At 63.1% G+C, this 21,418-nt stretch overlaps 2 protein-coding genes across 2 annotated transcripts in view; one reads left to right on the top strand and one right to left on the bottom strand.

Annotated features, from left to right (window-relative positions):
- LOC131591551 (myotubularin-related protein 5-like) overlaps positions 1-13,949 on the top strand; it is a gene marked incomplete at its 5' end in the record, with an annotated part of 66,858 nt that extends 52,909 nt beyond the window's left edge. The window contains 15 exons of the mRNA XM_058862361.1: positions 975-1,112; positions 3,394-3,489; positions 4,492-4,569; positions 5,896-6,080; positions 7,131-7,307; positions 8,156-8,257; positions 8,809-8,994; positions 9,797-9,923; positions 10,013-10,143; positions 10,704-10,931; positions 12,006-12,116; positions 12,853-13,064; positions 13,240-13,327; positions 13,589-13,720; positions 13,808-13,949. Of these exons, the coding sequence (XP_058718344.1) occupies positions 975-1,112; positions 3,394-3,489; positions 4,492-4,569; positions 5,896-6,080; positions 7,131-7,307; positions 8,156-8,257; positions 8,809-8,994; positions 9,797-9,923; positions 10,013-10,143; positions 10,704-10,931; positions 12,006-12,116; positions 12,853-13,064; positions 13,240-13,327; positions 13,589-13,720; positions 13,808-13,906 (2,090 nt within the window). The remainder of the gene's footprint in view (positions 1-974; positions 1,113-3,393; positions 3,490-4,491; positions 4,570-5,895; positions 6,081-7,130; positions 7,308-8,155; positions 8,258-8,808; positions 8,995-9,796; positions 9,924-10,012; positions 10,144-10,703; positions 10,932-12,005; positions 12,117-12,852; positions 13,065-13,239; positions 13,328-13,588; positions 13,721-13,807) is intronic.
- A 4,396-nt stretch (positions 13,950-18,345) lies between these two features.
- On the bottom strand, positions 18,346-20,566 carry LOC131591689 (tetra-peptide repeat homeobox protein 1-like). The gene is made up of 3 exons (XM_058862632.1): positions 19,389-20,566; positions 18,871-19,347; positions 18,346-18,613 (listed from the first exon to the last, which is right to left on the bottom strand). The coding sequence occupies exons 1-3, from the start codon at positions 19,592-19,594 to the stop codon at positions 18,346-18,348; spliced, it is 951 nt and encodes a 316-aa protein (XP_058718615.1). The 5' UTR covers positions 19,595-20,566.
- Between the last annotated feature and the right edge of the window lie 852 nt (positions 20,567-21,418).

Raw genomic sequence — 21,418 nt, 5'->3', positions numbered from 1 at the left:
ACCTGGGGGTGACCTGGCTTGGACAGTGACACCCTGCCTCAGGGTGGTGACACCCGGGGGTGACCTGGTCCTGAGAGGTGACACTCGGGGTGACCTGGCTTGGACAGTGACACCCTGCCTCGGGGTGGTGACACCTGGGGTGACCTGGCTTGGGCAGTGACACCTGGGGGTGACCTGGCTTGGGCAGTGACACCTGGGGGTGACCTGGCTTGGACGGTGACACCCTGCCTCAGGGTGGTGACACCTGGGGTGACCTGGCTTGGACAGTGACACCTGGGGTGACCTGGCTTGGGCAGTGACACCCTGCCTCAGGGTGGTGACACCTGGGGTGACCTGGCTTGGACAGTGACACCTGGGGTGACCTGGCTTGGACAGTGACACCCTGCCTCAGGGTGGTGACACTCAGGTGTCCCCTGGCTTGGACAGTGACACCTGGGGGTGACCTGGCTTGGACAGTGACACCTGGGGTGACCTGGCTTGGACAGTGACACCCTGCCTCAGGGTGGTGACACTCAGGTGTCCCCTGGCTTGGGCAGTGACACCCTGCCTCAGGGTGGTGACACCCGGGGGTGACCTGGTCCTGGGAGGTGACACTCAGGGGTGCCCTAGCTAAGGGTGCTGACACTCAGGGTGTCCCAGCCCTGGGAGGTGACAGGGGTGTCCCCAACTCTGGGAGGTGACAGTCGGGGGTGTCCCCATCCCTGGGAGGTGACAGGGGTGTCCCAGCCCTGGGAGGTGACACTCAGGGATGTCCCCAGCTGTGGGAGGTGACACTCAGGGGTGTCCTCCCAGCCCTGGGAGGTGACAGGGCTGTCCCAGCTGTGGGAGGTGACACTCAGGGGTGTCCCAGCTGTGGGAGGTGACACTCAGGGGTGTCCCAGCTGTGGGAGGTGACACTCAGGGGTGTCCCAGCTCTGGGAGGTGACACTCAGGGGTGTCCCCAGCCTGGGGAGGTGACAGGGGTGTCCCCACAGGCCCCTCCCAGGCCGACTCCACCAGCCTGGAGCAGGAGAAGTACCTTCAGGCCGTCATCAATTCCATGCCCCACTACTCTGACGCCGGCGGGCGCAACACCCTGAGCGGCTTCACCTCGGCTCACATGAGCAGTGCAGGTGAGGGACGTGGGGAGGGGGCTCGGGGGGCTCCCCCACATCCTCTGCAGGACCCCAGCTCCGGCCGCGCCTCCCTGGCTGGGGTTTGGGAGATCCGGGGGGTTTGGGAATCTCGGTGTCCCTGGAGCTGGGAGCCAAAGGCTGGGATTGGGGACAGACCCTTCCCTGCGGGGTCTCAGCACTGCCTGAGCCCCGTGCACGGAGCTGGGGACAGGCTGGGGACCCCCGGTGAGGCTGTGCCCAGCTGGCCCTGCCCAACCGGACATTCCCAACTGACCATTCCCAACCGGCCATTTAGAACTGGCCATTCCCAAAGTGACCATTCCCAACTGACCATTCCCAACTGACCATTCCCAACTGACCATTCCCAACCGGCCATTTAGAACTGGCCATTCCCAACCGGCCCTGCCCAACCGGCCCTTCCCAAAGTGACCATTCCCAACTGACCATTCCCAACCGGCCATTTAGAACTGGCCATTCCCAAAGTGACCATTCCTAACTGACCATTCCCAACCGGCCATTTGGAACTGGCCATTCCCAAAGTGACCATTCCCAACTGACCATTCCCAACCGGCCATTTGGAACTGGCCATTCCCAAAGTGACCATTCCCAACTGACCATTCCCAACCGGCCATTTGGAACTGGCCATTCCCAACCGGCCCTGCCCAACCGGCCCTGCCCAAAGTGACCATTCCCAACTGACCATTCCCAACTGACCATTCCCAACCGGCCATTTAGAACTGGCCATTCCCAAAGTGACCATTCCCAACTGACCATTCCTAACTGACCATTCCCAACCGGCCATTCCCAACCGGCCCTGCCCAACCGGCCCTTCCCACCTGGCCATTCCTCACTGGCCATTCCCAACCGGCCCTTCCCAAAGTGACCATTCCCAACTGACCATTCCCAACTGACCATTCCCACCCGGCCATTCCCAACCGGCCCTGCCCAAAGTGACCATTCCCACCCGGCCATTCCCACCCGGCCATTCCCAACTGACCATTCCCAACCGGCCATTCCCACCTGGCCATTCCCAACTGACCATTCCCAACTGACCATTCCCACCCGGCCATTCCCACCCGGCCATTCCCAACTGACCATTCCCAACCGGCCGTTCCCTGGAGGACAGAGCTCCATCACGCCCTGGCGCACTCTGGTGCCGCCCATCCTGTCCCAGTGCCACCCATCCTGTCCCGGTGCCATCCCTCCTGTCCCAGTGCCACCCATCCTGTCCCAGTGCCATCCATCCTGTCCCAGTGCCACCCATCCTGTCCCAGTGCCACCCATCCTGTCCCATTCCTCCTGTCCCAGTGCCATCCCTCCTGTCCCAGTGCCATCCCTCCTGTCCCGGTGCCATCCATCCTGTCCCAGTGCCACCCATCCTGTTCCTTCATCCCACCCATCATCACTGGACACATCAGGGGCTGGGGGCTTTGGGGAGCCCAGGGGGGTCTCCCTGATCCTGCAGGGAAGGAACGTCCGGCCGCCCCCGAGGCCTCTCCTGCAGCGGGGGGACACGGCCGGGGCTCGGCTCAGGGGTGGCACAGGTGACCTGGCAGGGCTGGCACTGGTGACCTGGCACAGGTGACCTGGCACAGGTGACCTGGCACAGGGTGGGCTGGGGGCCGAGCCCCTGACCCCAGGGCTGCCCCTGCTCTGCCGTGGCTCCGGCTGGACGGTGCCTCCCGCGCTGTCTCCGTGTCCCTGCGGCCCCGCTTGTCCCGGCTCCGGAGCGCCTGAGAGCTCTGGGGTGGCCTTGGGAACCTTGGGAGCACCTTGGGAGCTCCGGGAGCACCTCAGGAGCACCTTGGGTGCCCCAGAATGGCCTCGGGAGCCCCAGAATGGCCTTTGGGAGCACCTTGGGAGCATCTCAGGAGCTCCAGGATGGCCTCAGGAGCCCCAGAACGGCCTGTGGGAGCACCTCAGGAGCTCCAGGATGGCCTCGGGAGCCCCAGAATGGCCTTTGGGAGCACCTCAGGAGCTCCAGGATGGCCTCAGGAGCCCCAGAATGGCCTTTGGGAGCACCTCAGGAGCTCCAGGATGGCCTCAGGAGCCCCAGAATGGCCTTTGGGAGCACCTCAGGAGCCCCAGCATGGCCTCGGGGGCACCTCAGGAACCCTGGGATGGCCTTGGGAGGCCCAGAATGGCCTCGGGAGCCCAGGAATGGCCCCAGGAGCACCCCAGGAACCCTGGGATGGCCTCGGGGGCACCTCAGGAGGCCCAGGATGGCCTCGGGAGCCCCGGCACGGCCTCGGGAGCTGACGTTCTCTTGGTGCTGCAGATTTCTCCGACAAGAGGCAGCAGCCTAAGCTGGGATCGCTCATGAAGCAGGTGATGGGAGGGAAGGACGAAGGGCCTGGGACTTTGAGCCGTGGAGGTGAGGACGGGGTGGGGCCTCACCCAGACCCCCAGCCCTGGGCAGCTCTCGTAGAGTAGATTCTTCTCTGGGGGGAGCAGGTGATGATCCCAGGGAGGAGCAGGTGATGATACCAGGGAGGAGCAGGTGATGATACCAGTGCAGAGCAGGTGATGATCCTTGTGAGGAACAGGTGATGATCCCAGGGAAGAGCAGGTGATGATCCCAGTGAGGAACAGGTGATGATCCCAGGGAAGAGCAGGTGATGATCCCAGTGCAGAGCAGGTGATGATCCCTGTGAAGAGCAGGTGATGATCCCAGGGAAGAGCAGGTGATGATCCCAGGGGGAGCAGGTGATGATCCCAGGGGGAGCAGGTGATGATCCCAGGGGGAGCAGGTGATGATCCCAGTGCAGAGCAGGTGATGATCCCTGTGAGGAACAGGTGATGATCCCAGGGAGGAGCAGGTGATGATCCCAGGGAGGAGCAGGTGATGATCCCAGTGCAGAGCAGGTGATGATCCCTGTGAGGAGCAGGTGATGATCCCAGTGCAGAGCAGGTGATGATCCCAGTGCAGAGCAGGTGATGATCCCTGTGAGGAGCAGGTGATGATCCCAGGAGGAGCAGGTGATGATCCCAGTGCAGAGCAGGTGATGATCCCTGTGAAGAGCAGGTGATGATCCCAGGAGGAGCAGGTGATGATCCCTGGTGGGAGCAGGTGATGATCCCTGTGAGGAGCAGGTGATGATCCCTGGTGGGAGCAGGTGATGATCCCAGGGGGGAGCAGGTGATGATCCCAGGGGGGAGCAGGTGATGATCCCAGGAAGTGATTCCCTGTGAAGAGCAGGTGATGATCCCAGGGTGATCCCCAGGGTGATCCCCAGAGCCGCAGGGAGGAGGGAGGGCTGAGCCACATCCCCGGTGCCATCACCTCCATGCCATTCCTGTCCATGTCCCGTGTCCCATGTCCTGTGTCCCGTGTCCCGTGTCCCCTGCTGAGGTGGCTCTCATCCTGTGCCCCCAGGGCTGGGTCACAGAGCCAGGGTCATCACCCTGTCCTCCCCCAAGTGCGCGTCGCCGAAGGGCCGCGAGACCCCCCGAGGTACGGAAGCGCCCGAGCCGGCGGCTGTGACTGACCACTGACCACTGACCACTGACCCCCACTCACTCCTGCCCCTCCCACTAATGGCCAGTAACCCCAGTAACCCCAGTAACCCCCCCAGCCCCCCCCTGCTGCTCCAGGTGTGCCACGGGCACGGGAAGGACCCGGCACCTCGCCAGGTTTGCTTTGGGCTCCTCGGCCTCTGCGGTGCTGGGGCAGGGCTGCAGTGCTGGCAGGGCTGTGGGGCAGGTGATGGGGCTGTGGGGCAGGTGATGGGGCTGTGGGGCAGGTGATGGAGCTGTGGGGCAGGTGATGGGGCTGTGGGGCAGGTGATGGGGCTATGGGGCAGATGATGGGGCTGTGGGGCACAGGACAGGGCTGTGGGGCAGGTGATGGGGCTGTGGGGCACAGGACAGGGCTGTGGGGCAGGTGATGGGGCTGTGGGGCAGGTGATGGGGCTGTGGGGCAGGTGATGGGGCTGTGGGGCACAGGACGGGGCTATGGGGCAGGTGATGGAGCTGTGGGGCACAGGACAGGGCTGTGGGGCACAGGACGGGGCTATGGGGCAGGTGATGGAGCTGTGGGGCAGGTGATGGGGCTGTGGGGCAGGTGATGGAGCTGTGGGGCAGGTGATGGGGCTGTGGGGCAGGTGATGGGGCTGTGGGGCAGGTGATGGGGCTGTGGGGCAGGTGATGGGGCTGTGGGGCACAGGACAGGGCTGTGGGGCAGGTGATGGGGCTGTGGGGCAGGTGATGGGGCTGTGGGGCACAGGACAGGGCTGTGGGGCAGGTGATGGAGCTGTGGGGCAGGTGACAGGGTAATGGCACAGGGGACAGGTGGCAGGTGACAGGACAGTGGCACAGGTGACAGGACAGTGGCACAGGTGACAGGGGACAGGTGACAGGGCTGTAGGGCAGTGGGACAGGTGACAGGGCTGTGGCACAGGTGACAGGTGACAGGGCTGTGGCACAGGGCGCAGGCGGTAGGGCTGTGGCACAGGTGACAGGGCAGTAGGGCCATGGCACAGGTGACAGGTGACAGGGCTGTGGCACAGGTGACAGTCCTGGTGACACCAGACCGGGCTGTGGCAGTGCCAGTGACACACGGAGCCAGCGAGGTCGGAATCCCACGGCACGCAGAGGGAGAGGGAGCCAAAGCAAACCCGGTGCCCCCCAGCACCCCCGGCATGTGCCATGTGCCCCCTGGCATGTGCCATATGCCACCCTGGCATGTGCCACATGCCCCCCTGGCACGTGCCATGTGTCCCCTGGCACCCCAGGCCGGGTCCCCCGATGCCAGCCCCTCCTGAGCCGCCCCATCCCGCAGGGAAGTGGGGCAGCATCCGAGCCAGCGGCCGCGTCAGCAGCTACGCCCTCAACGTGGAGGTCGGGTCCCGCCTGGCCGGGAAGGACCTGCTGGGGACACAACACAACGGGACCCCCGGAGAGCCCCCCTTCCTCCGGCAGCACCGAGCCTCGCTCTACATCATCGGGGACAAGTCCCAGCTGAAGGTGACACGGCAGGGACGGAGCTGCAGGGGCTGGAGGTGTCCAGGGAACGGAGCTGGGAAGGTTCTGGAGCCCCAGGAAGAGCTCTGGGAGCTGGGAAGGTTCTGGAGCCCCAGGAAGAGCTCTGGGAGCTGGGAAGGTTCTGGAGCCCCAGGAAGAGCTCTGGGAGCTGGGAAGGGGCTCAGCCTGGAGCAAAGGGGGATCAGGGGGACCTTGTGGCTCTGCACAAGTCCCTGGCAGGAGGGGACAGCCGGGGGGTCGGGCTGTGCTGGCAGGAACAGGGACAGGAGGAGAGGGAACGGCCTCAGGATGGGCCAGGACAGGCTCAGGATGGGCCAGGACAGGCTCAGGGTGGGCCAGGACAGGCTCAGGGTGGATCAGGACAGGCTCAGGATGGGCCAGGACAGGCTCAGGATGGGCCAGGACAGGCTCAGGGTGGGCCAGGACAGGCTCAGGATGGGCCAGGACAGGCTCAGGGTGGATCAGGACAGGCTCAGGATGGGCCAGGACAGGCTCAGGATGGGCCAGGACAGGCTCAGGATGGGCCAGGACAGGCTCAGGGTGGGCCAGGACAGGCTCAGGGTGGATCAGGACAGGCTCAGGGTGGATCAGGACAGGCTCAGGGTGGGCAGCAGCAGGAATTTCCCCATGGAAAGGGGGTCAGGCCCTGGAGGTGTCCAGGGAGGTTTGGATTCCCCATCCCCGAGCTCCCAGGGAGGTTTCCAGCCCAGGGAGGGTTGGTTTGGATTCCCCATCCCCGAGCTCCCAGGGAGGTTTGGATTCCCCATCCCCGAGCTCCCAGGGAGGGTTGGATTCCCCATCCCCGAGCTCCCAGGGAGGTTTCCAGCCCAGGGAGGGTTGGATTCCCCATCCCCGAGCTCCCAGGGAGGTTTCCAGCCCAGGGAGGGTTGGATTCCCCATCCCCGAGCTCCCAGGGAGGTTTCCAGCCCAGGGAGGGTTGGATTCCCCATCCCCGAGCTCCCAGGGAGGGTTGGATTCCCCATCCCCGAGCTCCCAGGGAGGTTTCCAGCCCAGCCCATGCTGTGCCCGCAGGGTGTGAAGCCGGACCCGCTGCAGCACTGGGAGCTGGTGCCCATCGAGGTGTTCGACGTGCGCCAGGTCAAGGCCAGCTTCAAGAAGCTGATGAAGGCCTGCGTGCCCGGCTGCCCCTCCAGCGACCCCAGCGTGGCGTACCTGCGCTCCCTGGAGGAGTCAGAGTGGCTGTCCCAGGTCAGAGCCCCTCCCTGCGAGCTCGGCTGGGTGGGAGGGACAGGGGACAGGGATGGGATGGGGCTGGGATGGGGCTGGGACAGGGGACAGGGATGGGACAGGGGACAGGGCTGGGACAGGGATGGGACAGGGATGGGACAGGGCTGGGACAGGGATGGGACAGGGCTGGGACAGGGGACAGGGATGGGACAGGGCTGGGACAGGGCTGGGACGGGACAGGACTGGGACAGGGCTGGGGTCAGGGATGGGACAGGGGACAGGGCTGGGATGGGGCTGGGACAGGGATGGGACAGGGCTGGGACAGGGATGGGGACAGGGCTGGGACAGGGATGGGGACAGGGATGGGACAGGGATGGGACAGGGATGAGACAGGGGACAGGGCTTGGGACGGGGCTGGGACGGGAATGGGGACAGGGATGGGGACAGGGATGGGAACACGGATGGGGACAGGGCTGGGAACAGGGATGGGACAGGGATGGGACAGGGCTGGGACAGGGATGGGGACAGGGATGGGACAGGGATGGGACAGGGATGGGGACAGGGATGAGACAGGGGACAGGGATGGGACAGGGCAGTGCCAGGGTGAGCAGTGGCCTGGGGTCACCTGTCCGAGCGTGGGAGGGGATGGCTGGGAGTCCCCTGTGCCCTGTCCCTGCTGCCACCACCGTGTCCGAGCATGGGGTGGTGGCCCCGGTGACCCCCGAGCGTGGGGTGGTGGCCCTGGTGACCCCTGAGCGTGGTGGCCCTGGTGACCCCCGAGCGTGGTGGCCTCGCTCCAGAGAAGGTCGAACCCCCTCATCCCAGCCCAGGAATTTCCTCTCCCTCCTCACCCCTCCCACCCCGGGCAGATCCACAAGATCCTGCAGATCTCGGTGCTGGTGGTGGAGCTGCTGGACACGGGATCGTCCGTGCTGGTCAGTCTGGAGGACGGCTGGGACATCACCACGCAGGTGAGAGTGTCCCTGGTGTCCCCACAGCCCCCTGTCCCCAAGTCCCTGAGACCCCTGTCCCTGCAGGTGGTGTCCCTGGTGTCCCCTGTCCCCTCAGGTGATGTCCCTGGTGTCCCTGGTGTCCCCACACCCCCCCTGTCCCCACAGGTGGTGTCCCTGGTGTCCCCACAGCCCCCATGGTGTCCCTGGTGTCCCCACAGGTGGTGTCCCTGGTGTCCCTGGTGTCCCCTGAGTCCCTAGTGTCCCCACAGGTGGTGTCCCTGGTGTCCCTGGTGTCCCCACAGTCCCCTGGTGTCCCCACAGGTGGTGTCCCTGGTGTCCCCTGAGTCCCTGGTGTCCCCACAGCCCTCATGGTGTCCCTGGTGTCCCTGGTGTCCCCTGAGTCCCTGGTGTCCCCACAGGTGGTGTCCCCTGAGTCCCTGGTGTCCCCACAGGTGGTGTCCCCTGAGTCCCTGGTGTCCCCACAGGTGGTGTCCCCTGAGTCCCTGGTGTCCCCACAGGTGGTGTCCCTGGTGTCCCTGGTGTCCCCTGAGTCCCTGGTGTCCCCACAGGTGGTGTCCCTGGTGCAGCTCCTGTCTGACCCCTATTACCGGACGCTGGAGGGGTTCCGGCTCTTGGTGGAGAAGGAGTGGTTGTCCTTCGGCCACCGCTTCAGCCACCGCGGCGCCCAGACCCTGGCGGGACAGAGCAGCGGCTTCGCCCCCATCTTCCTCCAGTTCCTGGACTGTGTCCACCAGGTGAGCCCAGCCGGACCTGAGTGACCACTGGGGACACTGAGTGTACCGTGAGTGACCACTGGGGACCCTGAGTGACCACTGGAGACACTGAGTGACCACTGGGGACACTGAGTGACCACTGGGGACACTGAGTGTACCGTGAGTGACCACTGGGGACCCTGAGTGTACCCTGAGTGACCACTGGGGACACTGAGTGTACCCTGAGTGACCACTGGGGACACTGAGGGACCACTGGGGACACTGAGGGACCACTGGGACCCTGAGTGACCACTGGGGACACTGAGGGACCACTGGGGACCCTGAGTGACCACTGGGGACACTGAGGGACCACTGGGACCCTGAGTGACCACTGGGGACACTGAGGGACCACTGGGGACACTGAGTGACCACTGGGGACACTGAGTGTACCCTGAGTGACCACTGGGGACACTGAGTGACCACTGGGGACACTGAGTGTACCCTGAGCACCCACTGGGACCCCTGAGTGACCACTGGGACCCCTGAGTGACTACTGGGGACACTGAGTGACCACTGGGGACACTGAGAGACCACTGGGGACACTGAGTGTACCCTGAGTGACCACTGGGACCCTGACTGACCACCAGGGACCCTGAGTGCCCACTGGGGACCCTGAGCACCCACTGGGACCCCTGAATGACCAGTGGGGCCTCCAAGTGACCAGTGGGACCCACAAGTGCCCAGCAAGACCCCCAAGTGACCACTGGGACCCTGAGTGGCCACTGGGAGTGCCCGGCCCGTGGCTCCCGTCCATGCCGGGGCTCTCCCGTCGCTGCTCCCGCAGATCCACCTGCAGTTCCCCATGGAGTTCGAGTTCAGCCTGTACTACCTGAAGTTCCTCAGCTACCACTACATTTCCAACCGCTTCCGGACATTCCTGCTGGACTCGGACTACGAGCGCATCGAGCTGGGTGAGGGCGGCGTGCGGGGCCGGGGCCGGCTCCTGGCCCTGCCCCCCATGTCACACCCCCTGTCCCTCCTGTCCCCCGTGTCCCCCCAGGGCTCCTGTACGAGGAGAAGGGCGAGAGGAAGGGCCAGCAGGTCACCAAATCCATCTGGGATTACATCGACCGCCTCAACAAGAAATCTCCCGTCTTCTTCAACTACCTGTACGCACCTGAGGACGGGGAGGTGAGAGCTGGGGGCACCTGAGGCTCCGGGAATTCCATTCCAGCCAGCAATTCCCAATTCCCAGCAATTCCCAATTCCCAACATCCCAACATCCAGCCCTGGCCTCTGGCACTGGCAGCCATTCCCTGGCTCCTGGCCCTGCAGCCCTGTCCCAGTCCCTCTGCAGCTCTCCTGGAGCCCCTTCAGGCCCTGCAGGGGCTCTCAGCTCTCCCTGGATCCTTCTCCTCTCCAGGGGAACATTCCCAGCTCTCCTGGAGCCCCTTCAGGCCCTGCAGGGGCTCTCAGCTCTCCCTGGATCCTTCTCCTCTCCAGGGGAACATTCCCAGCTCTCCTGGAGCCCCTTCAGGCCCTGCAGGGGCTCTCAGCTCTCCCTGGATCCTTCTCCTCTCCAGGGGAACATTCCCAGCTCTCCGGGAGCCCCTGCAGGCTCTGGAATGTTCTGGAAGCTCTCCCTGGAGCACTCTCCCAGCTCCCTGGGGTCACACCATCCCCTCGGTCCGGCCGGGATTGTCCATCCTGGCCGCGCTGTCCTGGCTGAGCCGCCCCCGTTGGTCCCGCAGGTGCTGAGGCCGTACAGCAACATCTCCAACCTGAAGGTGTGGGATTATTACACGGAGGAGACGCTGGCCGAGGGCCCCTCGTACGACTGGGAGCTGGCGCAGCCGGAGCCGCCGGAGGAGCCGGAGCGCCAGGACACGGCGGCCCCACAGAGCAAGCGCCGCGTCATCTGGCCCTGCTACGACAACCGCAGCCGCATGGAGCCCGACGCCATCTCCAGACTGCTGGAGGTCAGGAACGGGCTGGAAACGGGGTGGGACTGGGGTGGAACTGGGGTGGGACTGGGGTGGAACTGGGGATGGAACTGGGGGTGGGACTGGGGTGGGACCGGGCTGGAACTGGGTGTGGAACTGGGGTGGGGCTGGGGTGGAACTGGGCTGGAAACAGGGGTGGGACTGGGGTGGGACTGGGATGGAAACAGGGGTGGGACTGGGATGGAAACAGGGGTGGGACTGGGGTGGAACTGGGGGTGGAACTGGGGTGGGACTGGGATGGGACTGGGGTGGAACTGGGATGGAAACGGGTGGGACTGGGGTGGGACTGGGATGGGACTGGGATGGGACTGGGGTGGGACTGGGGTGGAACTGGGGTGGGACTGGGATGGAAACAGGGCTGGGACTGGGGTGGAACTGGGGTGGAACTGGGGGTGGAACTGGGGATGGAACTGGGGTGGAAACGGGATGGAAACGGAGTGGTACTGGGGTGGAACTGGGGTGGAACTGGGGATGGAACTGGGGATGGAACTGGGGATGGGACCAGGGTGGAACTGGGCTGGAAACGGGGTGGGACTGGGCTGGAACTGGGGGTGGAAACGGGATGGAACTGGGGATGGAACTGGGGGTGGAACTGGGGTGGAACTGGGATGGAACCGGGGATGGGACCAGGGATGGAACCGGGGATGGGACCAGAGTGGAACCAGGGTGGAACTGGGCTGGAACCGGGATTGGAACCAGGGATGGGACCGGGGATGGCAGCGGGACGGCACCAGGGGGGCACTGGGATGGCACCCAGCAGAGCCCCCAGTCAGGACAGTGACCCCTGGACTGGGATGGTGGCCCCAGGACAGGACAGTGGCCCCAGGACAGGGATGGTGACCCCAGGACAGGGACGGTGGCCCCAGGACAGGGATGGTGGCCCCAGGACAGGGACGGTGGCCCCAGGACAGGGACGGTGGCCCCAGGACAGGGATGGTGGCCCCAGGACAGGGACGGTGGCCCCAGGACAGGGATGGTGGCCCCAGGACAGGGACGGTGGCCCCAGAGGCTTTGTCCCCTCCGGGGCTGATGCCGGAATCCTCCCCACAGGAGCTGCACAACCTGGAGATGGAGCTGGGGCAGGTCCCGGAGCGCTGGAAGGACACCTGGGACAAGGTGAAAGCGTCCCAGCGCACGGAGGGGCGGCAGGAGGGCAGCAGGGTAGGTGACAGGGGGTGACAGGAGGTGACAGGGGGTGACAGGGGGTGACAGGGGTGACAGGAATGACAGAGGTGTGACAGAAGTGACAGAGATGTGACAGGAGTGACAGGGGGTGACAGGGGTGACAGGGGGTGACAGGGGTGACAGGGGTGACAGGGGGTGACGGGGGGTGACAGGAATGACAGAGATGTGACAGGAGTGACAGGAGTGACAGGGGTGACAGGAGTGACAGGGGTGACAGGGGTGACAGAGGTGTGACAGGAGTGACAGGGTGTGACAGGAGTGACAGGGTGTGACAGGGTGTGACAGGCTGGTGCTGGTTCTGGTTCTGCTGCTGGTTCTGCTGGTGGTTGTGGTTGTAGTTCTGGTGCTGGTTCTGATGGTGGTTGTGCTGCTGGTTGTGGTGCTGGTTCTGCTGTTGGTGCTGGTTCTGCTGGTTCTGGTGCTGGTGCTGGTTCTGCTGGTGGTTGTGGTTGTGGTTGTGGTGCTGGTTCTGGTGCTGGTTCTGCTGTTGGTTCTGGTTCTGTTTGTGGTGCGGGTGCCCAGCCCCAGCCGTGTCCCCTGTCCCCTGTCCCCCTGTCCCCGTGTCCCCGTGTCCCTGTGTCCCCTGTCCCCGTGTCCCCTGTCCCCTGTCCCCTGTCCCCTGTCCCCGTGTCCCTGTGTCCCCTGTCCCCCTGTCCCCGTGTCCCATGTCCCCTGTCCCCATGTCCCCGCTGACGCCGTCACCGTCCCGCAGACCCCCAGCTCTCTGCTGATGTCGTCGGGGCTGTCGCACCAGCGGCGCTCGCTGGGCGCGTACCTGCAGGAGAGCGGGGTGGGCTCCACGCTCAACCTCAGCCTGGACAGCGACACCAGCAGCACCTCCACCCCCTCCAGCGCCAGGGCCGGCGGCCGCCGCAGCACCTCCACCCTCTACAGCCAGTTCCAGATGTCCGAGAGCGAGAACAGGCAGGGAACGGGGTGGGAACGGGGTGGGAATGGGATGGGATTGCACTGGGAATGCACTGAGAATGGGCTGGGAATGGCAGCAGGGGGAGGGGGATCCCTCCCGGGGACCAGGACATGGATCCCGGTGGGTTCCCATCCCTGACCCCGCTGTTCCTGGCTCCTTCCTGCCCCACAGGTCTTATGAGGGGTCTCTGTACAAGAAAGGCGCCTTCATGAAACCCTGGAAGTCTCGGTGGTTTGTGCTGGATAAAACCAAACATCAGGTACCGGGTGGGGCCCGGGGTCTGTCCTGTCCCTCCATCCCATCAGTCCCATCCCATCAATCCCATCCCATTGATCCCATTGATCCCATTGATCCCATCCCATCCCATTCCATCCCATCAATCCCATCAATCCCATCCCATCCCATTCCATGGATCCCATCCCACCCCACGGATCCCATGGATCCCATCCCATCCCATCAATCCCACCCCATGGATCCCATGGATCCCACGGATCCCGTCCCTGAGCGCGGCTCTCCGCAGCTGCGGTACTACGACAGCCGGATGGACACGGAGTGCAAGGGGGTCATTGACCTGGCCGAGGTGGAGTCCATCACCCCGGGGACCCCCACCATGGGAGCCCCCAAGACGGTGGATGAGAAGGCTTTCTTCGACGTGAGTGTCCCCGGGGTTGGGCTCTGGGCGGCTCTGGAGCTCTGCCCCCTCCGCAGCGCCCTCAGCCCCTCCTGTCTCCGCCCGCAGCTGAAGACGACGAAACGAGTTTACAATTTCTGCGCCCAGGACGTGCAGCTGGCCCAGCAATGGATCGATCGCATCCAGAGCTGCCTGTCGGACGCGTGAGCCCGGCTCAGCGGAGCCGCAATTCCAGGCACGGCTGCCGGGCCCGCAGCGGGAGCAGAGGCAGCGCCGGGCTCTGGGCCGAGCCCGGGACTGAGGGAGAGGAGGAGCGGCCCTTCCTCGCACCCCGCGGGCAGCACGGGCGTGTCCGGGCTGGGTGGCACAGGGAGGGATCCCTCGCGTTGGAGCGGGCGGGGGTCCCGGCCCGCCCCCGGCCCCGTCTGAGCCGTGTCGTGACCCCGAGTCCTCCGTGTGCTCCGGCCCCGCTCCGGCTCCAGGGCCGGGGTCCCCCCACACCCCCACCCCGCACTGCTGGGAGAGGCAGAGCTGCCCCCTCGTCCTGCCCCTCGTCCTGTCCTGCCCCCCTCGCGTGTCTGCCCGAGCCCCCCGGAACCTGCCCGGCCCCTCCCGGCCTGGGAGCGAGTCCTGGGCTCCCCTCCCGTCCTGCCGGAGCCGGGACCTGGAGCCCAGGGGATGGCAGAGGGGACAGAGCCCTGGAGCCCAGGGGATGGCACAGGGGACAGAGCCCTGGAGCCCAGGGGATGGCACAGGGGACAGAGCCCTGGAGCCCAGGGGATGGCACAGGGGACAGAGCCCTGGAGCCCAGGGGATGGCACAGGGGACAGAGCCCTGGAGCCCAGGGGATGGCACAGGGGACAGCGTGGAGCACTGGGGCCATCCCGCATCGTGTCCCACCCTGGAGCCGCTCCCAGCTGTGCGAAGGAACGGGAATACCGGGAATACCGGGAATACCGGGAATACTGGGAATACGGGGAATACTGGGAATGCCGGGGCGCTGCAGGCGCTGGCTCCGTGTCCCCGGGGGGGGACGTGGCCGTGGCTGCTCCCAGCAGGCAGGAGGCTCCTCGGACTGTGGCCAGGGGTCCCTGTCCCGCTGGGGTCCCTGTCCCGCTGGGGTCCCTGTCCCGCTGGGGTCCCTGTGCTGGGGTCCCTGTCCCGCTGGGGTCCCTGTCCTGCTGGGGTCCCTGTGCTGGGGTCCCTGTCCCGCTGGGGTCCCTGTCCCGCTGGGGTCCCTGTCCCGCTGGGGTCCCTGTGCTGGGGTCCCTGTCCCGCTGGGGTCCCTGTCCTGCTGGGACAGTCTCTACCTCCAGGCTGCCCGTCCCGGGGGCACAATTCCTGCGGGAGGTGCCAAATGCTGCGCCTGGGTGCCCCTCTGTCCCCTCCCGGGGGGTGGGGACCAGCCCAGCCCCGGGATGAGGGTCCCCTCTGGCTGCAGCCACACGGGGCTGGGACAGGGATGGGACAGGGCTGGGACAGGGATGGGACAGGGATGGGACAGTGGCCCTGCGGGTGCCACCCGGTGTCTGCAGGGTCTCCTTTGCACAGGTCACACCCCCCACCCCCCCCCAGGGCTCTTCTCCCTCCCGACTCCTCCCCCCGGGTGCCCCCTTCGTGCTCTGCCTGTGCCCAGCCCGGGGGGATCCAGGGGAGCGGCTCCTGTCCTCGTCCTTGTCCCCATCCCTGTCCCAACCCCACTGTCCCCATCCCTGTCCTCATCCCTGTCCCTGTCCTATCCCTGTCCCTGTTCCCATCCCTGTCCTTGTCCCTGTCCCCATCCCTGTCCCCATCCCTGTCCCCATCCCTGTCCCCTGTCTCTGTCCCATCCCCGCTGTCCCCATCCCTGTCCCCTGTCCCTGTTCCCATCCCTGTCCCCTGTCCCTGTCCCATCCCCGCTGTCCCCCCGCTGCTGCCCCCCCTCATTTCCGGGGGTCTCTCGGTACAGCCCCGGCTCCTGCAGCCTCCCCTGTCCCGCAGCGCTGTGAGCCGGGGGTTGGGCGTGGGGGGACCCCCGAGGGGTCACTCGGCCCCAGCAGCGCCAGGACCGACCCCCCCGGCCCCCCCAGCCGTGTTGTTTTTAAAGTCCAGCGTTTTATTTCAGAGCTCTTTGTACAGTCCCGTTGCTCTGCTCCATCCCGGCTGTGCAGGTGTAACACGGAGGTTTTGTAACTCACCCAGCAGTTGTAGATTATTGAAGTTTCTGTACATTGTGTCAAACATGCAGAGTCCTTGTATTGTATTTGTGCCTAGAGGAAAAGGTTATTCTATAAAGAGAAAACTAACGGAATTTAATAAAAAAATTAATATGAGAGATGCTCCTTCAGCCTCGCTGAGCGCCGGGAAAGGCGGCAGAGCCCGGGGACACGGCCCAGCCTCGGCTCCCGCTGAGCCACGGGGGGATCCCGGGGGATCCCGGGGGGATCCTGGCACAGATCCCTGAGCAGGATCCGCTCCGTCCCAGCCGCTGCTGCTCGGGGCTGTCACCACCCCAAGCTGGCAGGAGGGGACAACCAGGGGGACTTGGGATCCCAGGGAACGGGGACAGGAGGAGAGAGAACGGCCTCAGGATGGGCCAGGACAGGCTCAGGGTGGGCCAGGACAGGCTCAGGGTGGGCCAGGACAGGCTCAGGATGGGCCAGGACAGGCTCAGGATGGGCCAGGACAGGCTCAGGGTGGGCCAGGACAGGCTCAGGGTGGATCAGGACAGGCTCAGGGTGGCACAGGACAGGCTCAGGGTGGATCAGGACAGGCTCAGGATGGGCAGCAGCAGGAATTTCCCCATGGAAAGGGGGTCAGGCCCTGCAAGTGCCCAGGGAGGTTTGCAGTGCCCATCCCTGGAGGTGTCCAGGGAATTCCTGGAGGTGGCACTCAGGGGACAAGGTGGGCATCGGGCACAGCTGGGACTCCATGGGCTGGGAGGGCTTTTCCAGCCCCAGGGATTTTGGGATTCCATCGAGGTCCAGCTCCGCCCATCCCGAAGCCCCTCGGGACCCTCAGCGTGTCCTGCAGGACGGAGGAACCCAGCACTGGCACGTGAATTTTGAGCTTTTATTGATAGTTGGAATTTACAGCCTAAAACCGACAACATAGAGAGATGCAGACTTTTTTTCCTTTTTCTTATTTTCTTTTTTTTTTTTCTTTTTCGCTCGCTTTTTTACAAAAAAAAAAAAACAAAAAAACCAAAATCAAAACCAAAAACCAAAATAACCAAAAAAGCCACCAGCATCAGATTTACAATATAAAAGTTTTGACAGTAGAGAGACTAAAGTACATCTGGAATTACTCAGAAAAATAAACAGGGAGAAGGCAGTCATTTGAAATTTGTCGCTCGTATTTACAATAATACACAGACATTGCTTACAAAGACCCGGAGCCCTCGTTAAGGGCAGTTGGCATCGAGCGGCTCCCCCGGCACCGCCCCCGGAGCGGATCCCGCATCTCCCCGCGGCCCCTCCGTGGTTTTATTGCTTTGCGGGGCCGCTGATTGTGGAGAAAGGCATCGAGTCCCCCCCGCCGGGACACCCCCAGCCCTCGGGAATTCCCTCGGGAATCGCCGGGATGTCCCCGCTGCCAGCGCGGATTTCCAGGGAGATTCGGTGGGGTTTGGGAAGAGGAGTGGAGCTGAAAATCCGGGCTCGGGCTGGGACCCCCTGCAAGATCCCCAAATCCATCGATCCCCCACCCCCCACCACGGGCTGTTGGATTTCTGGGATCTCCAGCCCCCATCCCACATTCCCAACCCTGCAATTGGCTCTGCCTGGGCTGGGACGTGGCACAGGCGCCATTCCCGAGGCCTTTTCCCAAAATGAGCCAGGGCAGGAGCCAGGCACGGCCTGGGATGGGCACAGAACACCCAGGACGGGCACAGAGCCCCTGGGATGGGCACAGAACCCCCCAGATGGGCACAGAGCCCCTGGGATGGGCACAGAGCCCCTGGGATGGGCACAGAACCCCCCAGATGGGCACAGAGCCCCTGGGATGGGCACAGAACCCCTGGAATGGGCACAGAACCCCCCAGATGGGCACAGAGCCCCTGGGATGGGCACAGAGCCCCTGGAATGGGCACAGAGCCCCTGGGATGGGCACAGAACCCCCGGGATGGGCACAGAACCCCCGGGGTGGGCACAGAACCCCCCAGATGGGCACAGAATCCCCAGGATGGGTCCAGAGCCCCCAGGATGGGTCCAGAGCCCCCGGGATGGATCCAGAACCCCCAGGGTGGGCACAGAACCCCCAGGCCCAGCCCAGAGCCCGGACAGAATCCTCTCCCTCAGGACCCCCGGCACCGCTGTGCCCCCAGAGCCTCCCGCTCCCCTGGAATCTGGAATTATTCCCACCAAAGAGTTTTGGGATCATTTTCACATCCCGGGGGCTCTGGGGCTGGAGGCGGCTCCGGGGGGATCCTCCCGGGTTGTGCGAACAGTCAGAGCCAGGAATTCCCAGCCAGCCCCGCCAGGGATGGACAGGCCCTGGAAAAGCGGCTCCAGAGGCTCCAACTCGACGGAAAACAGGGAATGTTCCGAGTGAGGATGGATGGGAAAGAGGAGCCAGGGAGGGATTGGCTGGAGGGAATGGATCCTGCAGGAGAAGCACCAGGATCGGGATGTGCCAGCAGGGATCAGGACCCCGGGACTCGGGTGGGATTAAAGGAAAGGTTTGGAAAATGTCACGGAGAACACCTGGAAAACTCCACATTCCCACCCAAACCCCCCCAAGCGCCGCTGCAGCCGGGTCAGACACGGAAGGCAAAGACAGAAACGAGGGAAAGGGAAAATCCGAGAGCTCCGAGAGCTCCAGGGACCCCCTGGGACGGATCCGGCCGGGAAAAGCCTCCGGGGAAAACGGAACCGGGACAAAACTGAGGGAAGGAATCGCTCCATCCTCAGCCCTGGGACCCTGGAATTCCCAGCCCTGCCTGGGACTGGGATTGGGATTGGGACTGGGATTGATTGGGATTGGGACTGGGATTGGGACTGGGATTGATTGGGACTGGGACTGGGATTGATTGGGATTGGGACTGGGATTGGGACTGGGATTGATTGGGACTGGGATTGGGACTGGGATTGATTGGGACTGGGATTGATTGGGACTGGGATTGGGATTGATTGGGATTGGGACTGGGATTGATTGGGACTGGGATTGGGACTGGGATTGATTGGGACTGGGACTGGGATTGGGACTGGGATTGGGATTGGGACTGGGATTGATTGGGACTGGGACTGGGATTGGGACTGGGATTGGGATTGGGGTTGATTTGGACTGGGATTAGGATTGATTGGGACTGGGAATAGGATTGGGATTGATTGGGACTGGGATTGGGATTGATTTGGATTGGGATTGGGATTGATTTGGACTGGGATTGGGACTGGGATTTGGACTGGGATTGGGATTGGGATTGATTTGGACTGGGATTGGGGTTGGACTGGGACTGGGATTGGGATTTGGACTGGGATTGGGATTGGGATTTGGATTGGGACTGGATTGATTTGGACTGGGATTGGGATTGGACTGGGATTGGGATTTGGACTGGGATTGGGATTGGGATTTGGACTGGGATTGGATTGATTTGGACTGGGATTTGGATTGGGATTGGATTGATTTGGACTGGGATTGGGATTGGGATTGGACTGGGATTGGGATTTGGACTGGGATTGGGATTGGGATTGGACTGGGATTGGGATTGGACTGGGATTGGGATCTGGACTGGGATTGGGACTGGATTGATTTGTACCGACACCGGAGCCCGTTGGGGAGGCGCAATTCTCCTTCTCCAGGAGATCCCAGCAAAGCCAAAAGCTCTGGGAAAAACGGGATTGGGGCAAGTTTAGAAATCTCTGCAATAAATTTTGATAAATATTCCCTATTTACAGCAAACACCGGGAATGGGAGCATGGGGAGGGAAGGAGGAACCAGGGACACGCTCGGAGCGGCTCCTGCTGCCACCACCGGGATGTCCCCAGTGTCCCCAGTGTCCCCTCAGCTTCATCCCATGGATCCATCCCCTCTGGAATGTCCCTGCCTGTCCCAGGGTGCATTAATGGGATCCAGGGATGCACTGATGGATCCAGGGATGCACTGATGGATCCAGGGATGCATTAATGGGATCCAGGGATGCACTGATGGATCCAGGGATGCACTGATGGATCCAGGGATGCACTGATGGATCCAGGGATGCACTGATGGGATCCAGGGATGCATTAATGTGATCCAGGGATGCATTAATGGGATCCAGGGATGCATTAATGGGATCCAGGGATGCACTGATGGATCCAGGGATGCATTAATGGGATCCAGGGATGCACTGATGGCTCCAGGGATGCACTGATGGGATCCAGGGATGCACTGATGGATCCAGGGATTCACTGATGGAATCCAGGGATGCACTGATGGATCCAGGGATGCATTAATGGGATCCAGGGATGCACTGATGGATCCAGGGATGCATTAATGGGATCCAGGGATGCACTGATGGATCCAGGGATGCATTAATGGGATCCAGGGATGCACTGATGGATCCAGGGATTCACTGATGGATCCAGGGATGCACTGATGGATCCAGGGATGCACTGATGGATCCAGGGATGCACTGATGGGATCCAGGGATGCATTAATGGGATCCAGGGATGCATTAATGGGATCCAGGGATGCACTGATGGGATCCAGGGATGCATTAATGGGATCCAGGGATGCACTGATGGGATCCAGGGATGCACTGATGGATCCAGGGATTCACTGATGGGATCCAGGGATGCATTAATGGGATCCAGGGATGCACTGATGGGATCCAGGGATGCACTGATGGATCCAGGGATGCACTGATGGATCCAGGGATGCATTAATGGGATCCAGGGATGCACTGATGGATCCAGGGTGCATTAATGGGATCCAGGGATGCACTGATGGCTCCAGGGATGCACTGATGGGATCCAGGGATGCACTGATGGATCCAGGGATGCATTAATGGGATCCAGGGATGCACTGATGGATCCAGGGATTCACTGATGGAATCCAGGGATGCACTGATGGATCCAGGGATGCATTAATGGGATCCAGGGATGCACTGATGGATCCAGGGATGCACTGATGGATCCAGGGATGCTCTGATGGATCCAGGGATGCATCAATGGGATCCAGGGATGCATTAATGGGATCCAGGGATGCATTAATGGGATCCAGGGATGCATCAATGGGATCCAGGGATGCACTGATGGATCCAGGGATGCACTGATGGGATTCAGGGATGCACTGATGGATCCAGGGATGCACTGATGGATCCAGGGATGCACTGATGGATCCAGGGATGCACTGATTGATCCAGGGATGCACTGATGGATCCAGGGATGCACTGATGGATCCAGGGATGCACTGATGGGATCCAGGGATGCATTAATGGGATCCAGGGATGCATTAATGTGATCCAGGGATGCACTGATGGATCCAGGGATGCATTAATGGGATCCAGGGATGCACTGATGGGATCCAGGGATGCACTGATGGATCCAGGGATGCTCTGATGGATCCAGGGATGCATTAATGGGATCCAGGGATGCACTGATGGATCCAGGGATGCATCAATGGGATCCAGGGATGCATTAATGGGATCCAGGGATGCATTAATGGGATCCAGGGATGCACTGATGGATCCAGGGATGCACTGATGGATCCAGGGATGCACTGATTGATCCAGGGATGCACTGATGGGATCCAGGGATGCAC

This window comes from Poecile atricapillus, chromosome W, assembly GCF_030490865.1.
Source record: "Poecile atricapillus isolate bPoeAtr1 chromosome W, bPoeAtr1.hap1, whole genome shotgun sequence".
Classification (NCBI taxonomy): Eukaryota; Metazoa; Chordata; class Aves; order Passeriformes; family Paridae; genus Poecile; species Poecile atricapillus.
This window is presented reverse-complemented; position numbering and strand designations above follow the sequence as displayed.